This window comes from Octopus bimaculoides, chromosome 22 (assembly GCF_001194135.2).
Source record: "Octopus bimaculoides isolate UCB-OBI-ISO-001 chromosome 22, ASM119413v2, whole genome shotgun sequence".
Taxonomy (NCBI): domain Eukaryota; kingdom Metazoa; phylum Mollusca; class Cephalopoda; order Octopoda; family Octopodidae; genus Octopus; species Octopus bimaculoides.
Window position 1 is genome coordinate 13,171,264 of NC_069002.1, and position 7,185 is coordinate 13,178,448.

Sequence of the window (7,185 nt, forward strand, 5' to 3'; positions counted from 1 at the left end):
GTATCTAATGCAAGAAATTAATACTTTTCCCCACTGAACCTTCGGTTTGCAAGACATCAGTTACATAGGGCCATTGTGTGGACACTGATACATCTAAAGATGTTATATTAACATTTGAGAACTTTTGTTACGTTGTTTATTATCTTGTAGTCATTGTTAAAGTTTCATCATTCATGTGCAAATGTTAGCATTTGTTAAATAATCTCTCCATACGCTATTGTTGAAAATGAATGAAAGGTAGATTTTTACATGGCTGTGTGGTAAGAAGTTTGCTTCCCAACCCTATGGTTTCAGGTTCAGTCCCACTGTGTGGCACCTTGGTCAAGTTTCTTCTATTGCCCCAGACCAACCAAAGCCTTTGGAGTGGGTTTCATAGAGGGAAAATGAAAGAAACCCATCATGTGCATGTATATATATATATTGCCGGACTGGCCCTCGTGCCGGTGGCACGTAAAAAGCACCCACTACACTCTTGGAGTGGTTGGCGTTAGGAAGGGCATCCAGCTGTAGAAACTCTGCCAGATCAAATTGGAGTCTGGTGTAGCCATCTGGTTTGCCAGTCTCCAGTCAAATCGTCCAACCCATGCTAGCATGGAAAACGGACGTTAAATGATGATGATGATGATATATATATAGTGGAGGTGCATAGCCTATTGGTTAGGGTGTTGTACTCATAATCATAAGATTGTGGTTTCGATTCCTGGACCAGGTGATGCAATGTGTTCTTGAGCAAAACACTTCATTTCATATTGCTCCAGTCCACTCAATTGGCAAAAATGAGTAATCCTGCGATGGACTGGTGTCCTGTCCAGGTGGGGAATATATGAAACCGGGAAACCAGCTCTTATGAGTTGGTATGACTTGAGAAGGTAACTTAATGTATGTGTGTGTGTGTGTGTGTGTGTATGTATTACTGTCTCTTTGTATTGACATTGCATGGTGGTTGTAAATGAATGTCACTGTCATACAAGCAGTGTCCTTCATTTCCAATCTTCCATGGAAACACCTGGTTATGGGGAACCTTGCTGAGAAACAGGTGTGGGTTGGTGACAGGAAGGGCATCCAGCTGTAGAAAATTCCACCTCAACAAAATTCCACCTGACCTATGCTTGCATGGAAAAGTGGACATTAAATGATGATGATGATGATTTTAAATGTGGTCTTGTGGATAAAGACATACATAGACAACTGCATTGAACATCCTGGACAGGGTTCGATTCTGCCACAGGTCTGCATTAAGAGATCCTTTAAAAATATTTCACTTATTGTTTTAGGTACCTGTGGTTATGAAGCTTGCTTTGCAACCTTGTGACTTTGGGTTCAATCTCATTGTGCAGCACCTTACTATAGCCACAGGCCAACCTATGTCTTGTGAATGAATTCAGCAGGAGACTGTGTAGAGGCCCAATGTTGTGTGTGTGTGTGTGTGTGTGTGCTTTTGTGTTTGTATTTGTACCCCCGCCTCTTAGTAACCGGTGTTGGTTTGTTTATGTCACTATCTTAACGGTTCAGCAATAGAACCGTTAAACAATAGAAACTGGTAGAATAAAGTACCAGAGTTAATTTATATAGATAAAACGCTCAAGGCAATGCTCCTGCATGGCCATGATCTAATGACTGAAGCAAGTATAAGATAAAATACATTTACACTAAATGCTTATATATACATATATATATATATATATATATATATCTACATTGGCACAGATACCCCTGGGTCATTAAAAAATTTGTTTTACAGTGACGTTCCCAGGCTTGGTCCCGCTATACAGTGGAGGTCCAACTAATGCCTTGTGAATGCAAATGGTTGATGGGAAACTGTATGGAAGCCCATTGTATGTGTGTGTTCATATCCTGTTGGTGAATCTGTTGCTCTTTTCTATCCCCAGTTGTTGTTTATAGTGTCTAATGTGTTTATGTCATATATTTATGAGGTCATTTATGATATCTTATATGCTTATGATGTCATGAATTTATGATGTTATAAATTTGTGATGTTGGAAATAATTCAACCACATTACTTTGCTTTGTAGAAATACAATGTTTGTTGTTTTAGCCCCAGGTCAGCCCTGATGGAACTGGCTTATCATCAAAGGGATTCTAATCATCACCACCTTGCTCTTTTCTTGTGTATTGTGTGTCTTGGAATACATTATCTTGTGTGTCCTTCCACTTTTCAAGATGTTTAGCTGCAGTTATCTGCCAATGGTTTGGTTGCTATTTCTAACAGATTGAGTAACCTCCTAGAGGCCTCTTCATTACCTCATGGTGTTTGATGTAATGAGGAGAGAAGTAATAAACAATTAACCTGTAAATCTCACACCCTGCCTAATTACTTTTATATAAACCTGACAGATTACAGGGATCAAAGTAGCTCTCATCTGGATTATCTCTTTATTGGATTATCAATCACCTCTTTCGCTGTTCTAATTAACATGTTGGTGAGAACTGAACTGTACTGTAAACATATGTTGCTGGACCTGCTAGAAACAGCAGCTAAATCTTCCTAAGTTACACCATACTAACTTGAAAAAAGAAGGATTGTGGTGGGGATAAAGATACAAAAACTGAATTGTTATAAATGGAATGACTTTAATCAAGGATGTGCTCAATCAGGTCTGACCTAGGGCTAAACAGTGTCATAGTTTAAGAACAATCCATATTAAGATCGCATACTTTAGATTTTTATTTGTGATTTTTGTTTCTTAGCTTTAAGAAGATATTTTTTCTACTCATCGTCATCAACTCCTCACTACTGTCATCACCACCACCACCATCACCACCACCACCATCGTCATCACCACCGCTATCATCACCACCGTCACTGCCATCATCATTATCACCATCATCATCATCATCGTCACTGCCACCACCACTATCATTATCATTATTTAATGCCCATTTTCCATATTGGCATGGGTTGGATGGTTTGACAGGATTTAGGGAGCTGCAGGACTGCATTGAGCCCCAATTGTCTGTTTCCACATGGTTTCTACAGCTGGGTGCCTTTTCTGACCGTAACATTATTGTGTGTACTGACTGCTTTTTCCATGTCCCCAGCGCTAGTGCAGTTTGTCAAGTAACTTGCAAGACAGAATAAGAACAGGGAAAAGATAAAAAGCCCCACACAGCTGAGCAGTGGGAAGTAATTTAGAGGAGGAGGTGGCTTTATGCCCTTTGTTGAAAGGCTTATATTATGATAGAGGGACAAGCACAGGTGTCTTGATATAGAAGTGATACCTGGCTACCCTGTGGAGACACAATGGCCCAGTGGTTAGGGCAGCGGACTTGCAGTCATAGGATCACGGTTTCGATTCCCAGACCGGGCGTTGTGAGTGTTTATTGAGCGAAAACACCTAAAGCTGCAGGAGGCTCCGGCAGGGGATGGTGGCGAACCCTGCTGTACTCTTTCACCCACAACTTTCTCTCACTCTTACTACCTGTTTCTGTTGTGCCTGTAATTCAAAGGGTCAACCTTGTCACACTGTGTCACGCTGAATATCCCCGAGAACTACGTTAAGGGTACACGTGTCTGTGGAGTGCTCAGCCACTTGCACATTAATTTCACGAGCAGGCTGTTCCGTTGATCGGATCAACTGGAACCCTCGACGTTGTAAGCGACGGAGTGCCAACAACAACAACCTGGCTACCGTACATTATATAAAGTTGGGTGGGAGTAACTTGGAAAATTATTTTATTGGGCTCAGCTACTTCTTAACCTTTAACTTTTTGTCTCAGATTATTTAATTAATATTTTCAAAATAAATACCAGTTGAATACTAGGGTTGATTTAAGTCACTGACGTTTCTTGTCCCTGTGAATAAGGGGTTGAGTAGAGTCACAACTTTAACCCTTGTACATATGAAATCATTGTGATTAGTTTCATTGTTAGTGTATTGGATTGGCAGAATTGTCAGAGCATTAAGATATTATTAAAGATACAGATTTAAAAAAGAAAAAAGTTGTATAAATTTATAAAACGGGGATTTTTTTCTTTCTTAAGATTGTAATTTTTCAAGCAATTAAAAGTCTTGACTGGTGATAAAAAGATCTTCAGATATTTACACCTCAATCCTATCTTTTGTTCAGTTTATTCCTGATTATGTTTGAATCTTTTATTCTTGGATGTCTCTGTAGAATAAAGCTGGTTGATTGGCATAATTGTTAGAGTGAAGAGAATCAGAAGAGATTTTGCAAAGCAATTCATCCAACATGTTAGGTTTAAATCCTGCTAAGCTCAACTTTGCATATTGTCCTTTCAGTGCTGGCATGGACCTTTTCCCCAGTAGGTCAAAGTTAGGCAAGCTGAAAAGTGTTTGTGTCCCCTGGAAAACTTCACAATCTTCTGGAGTAATTAGTAAAAGCATCGTACATGCTCCCAAGTTATCTTCCCTTGCAAGTGGAAGCTGTAATTTGATACAGAGCCAGACAAGATTTGAACCAAAGCTTCCTCCTCAATTGAGATCTTGCAAGTTACTTGATGACCTCACTAGTGCTGGTGCTGCATAAAAAGCACCCAGTACACTCTGTAAAGTGGTTGGCATTAGGAAGGGCATCTAACCATAGAAACCAGGCCAAAGTAGACATGGAACTTTGGCTAGTTCCTGTCAGAACATCCAACCCATGATGGCATAGAAAAGCGGATGTTAAATGATGATGGTGAGAATAATGCCATTCTGGTCCACTAGGTCACTGATGCATGTTGCTTAGCTAACCATTATTGTGGTCCACTAATAATATTTACATCAAGGAATAAAGACATCAGGTGATCACAGGTCAAACCAGTTAAATTGTGGTGCAAATGTGAATGTTGAAAAGAGAACATCTTCCTTGTCTGAAGATTAATAGTGAGAACAAGAAAAATCTTGTTGAACTCTGCTTGATCATTTAGGCATTTAATTTTTCACAGTTCTTTCTTTCCATCTTTTATTTTTTTCATTCTCCTCCATGCCTGTTCTTTGACCGTGTTTTCTTGTAAGTAACATATTCCTAAGACAATGCAAAACAATGTTACTTCTCTCCTTCTCTTTCGAATGGTGTTATTTGCTGCTTCTGCTGTTATTACTTGTTGCTGTTGTTGTTGTTAATGCTGTCTCTCACTGACCGTTAAGTTTTGAATTACATGCAGGCTAGAATCAGCTCCCTTGTATGGCGGATGTTTACAAAAGAACGAAGAAGTTTCAGAGCAGAGATTACATCAGGAATCCCTGCAAACGGCCCCAAAAACCAGGTCAGGTGGGATCAGCTCTTGATTGGCCCCTTCACTCTGTAACTCCTCTCTCTTTAAACTTCAGCTTCTACAAATCTTGTCCTTCATTTCTTCTTCTTCTTCCTTTTCTTCATTGTTATTATTGTATTGTCATCTTCACCCTCCCACCCATCTTCAACTACAGCTAATCTCTGTAAACACAGACCCCTTTCATTCTCACTTGTAGCTGTGTCACTTCATTTACATTGTCCTCTGGAATACCATAAGGTCTCAAACTTCCTGCCTTTTCTCCATAAACGTAAGGTTTTTCTCCTCAGTCAAAGTAAAGTGGTACGCTGGCGGAATCGGTGCATTGGGCAAACTGCTTAGTATCATTTCTTCTGGCCTTACATTCTGACTTTGCTTTTTACTCTTTTATGTGTGTATGTGGGGGTTCAATAAAATAAGTATCAGTTGAGCACTGGGACCAATGTAATTGACTGACCCTCATCCCCAAAATTTCTAGCCTTGTGCCTGTAGTAGTAAAATTATTATTTTTATTAAAAGCAGCAAGTTGGCAGAATTGTTAGCATGCTGGGGAAAATGTTTAGCAACATTTCTTGTGGCTTTGCATTTTGAGTTCAAATTCCACAACAGTTAACTTAGCTTTTTACCCTTTTGGGGGTTGATAAAATAAGTACCAGTTGAACACTGGAGTCGATGTAATTGACTAGTCCACTCCCCCATAATCTCAGACCTTGTGCTTTTAGTAGAAAGGATTATTATTATTATGCCAGTGAGCTGGCAGAATTGTTAGCATGCCGGACAAAATGCTTAACGGTATTTCATCCGTCTTTATGTCCAGTGTTCAAATTCCGCCAAGGTCGACTTTGCCTTTCATCCATTTGAGCTCGATAAAATAAGTACCAGTTGAGCACTGGGGTTGATGTAATCGATTTACCCCTCCCCCAAAATTGCTGGCCTTGTGCCAAAATTTGAAACCATTATTATCATTATTATTGTTGTATACAAGCTGGAAGAGTCATTAGCACACAGAAAAAAAGGGTTAGCAGCATTTCTTCTGGGTTCAAATGCTGCCAAGGTCAACTTTGCCTTTCATCCTTTCATGGTTGAGAGAATAACGTACCAGTTGGGTACTGGGGTTGATGTAATCGACTAGTCCTGTCCCCTAAAATTGCTGACCTGTCCCCTAAGATTGTCGTTATCAAAGGCAGTGGATTGGCTAAATCATTAGTGTCGGAGAAATTGCTGTGCAGTATTTATTCCAGGTTTTTGCGTTCTGGATTCAGATCCTGTTGAAGTCAACTATACAACTTCCCCTCCCCTCAAAAAATCAAGCCTCGTGCCTATGTTAGAACTATTAGGGGAAGTGGATTGGTAGAATTGTGTCGGACAAAATGTATTGCAGAATTTTTTCCTGTTGACTACTGGGGTTGATATAATTGACTATGCTCCTCTGTGTGTGTGTGTGTGTGTGAAATAGAGAGACTGACCACCATAATCTCCTTTTATCTCATTTCCCTCCATGTTTCTAATTTCTCTCTAAGGCTTTCCATCTTCCTTTTTCCATAAATTTCTCTTCATGCCTCGTTTTCCCTATCCTGTTTTTACTTTGTCCTATTGTTCTCTCCAATTGGGAGCTGTATCCCACCATCCAAAGGAATATTGCATTATTGTCCTTTGATAAAAATAGACTTTCTATGAAGTTTTTTAATTTATTTTAAAGAATTCATTAGTTCTTTTTTTTAAAAGTCTTGTAATTAATTAAACTCAGTCATTAACTTGTTTTCATCCATCATTACAAAGAAATAAGAATCTTAAAATATTTTATTTCTTATAAGTTCTGTCATCCTTCATGTAACTCAGCGGCTGAAGAAGATGGCAACTGTAACCAATGTCATTAATTTCTTTCTAAAGTAGGAAACCTCTTGTCTAACGTTCTTCCCAATCCTTAAATTATCCATCAACTCTACATG

At 39.2% G+C, this 7,185-nt stretch overlaps 1 protein-coding gene across 1 annotated transcript in view; it reads left to right on the forward strand.

The window, feature by feature from the left end:
• Positions 1-7,185, forward strand: part of LOC106877601 (ubiquitin carboxyl-terminal hydrolase 45) — a 77,352-nt gene that overhangs the window by 44,625 nt on the left and 25,542 nt on the right. Inside the window, exons 9-10 of the mRNA XM_052975651.1 lie at positions 4,263-4,408; positions 5,112-5,230. Of these exons, the coding sequence (XP_052831611.1) occupies positions 4,263-4,408; positions 5,112-5,230 (265 nt within the window). The remainder of the gene's footprint in view (positions 1-4,262; positions 4,409-5,111; positions 5,231-7,185) is intronic.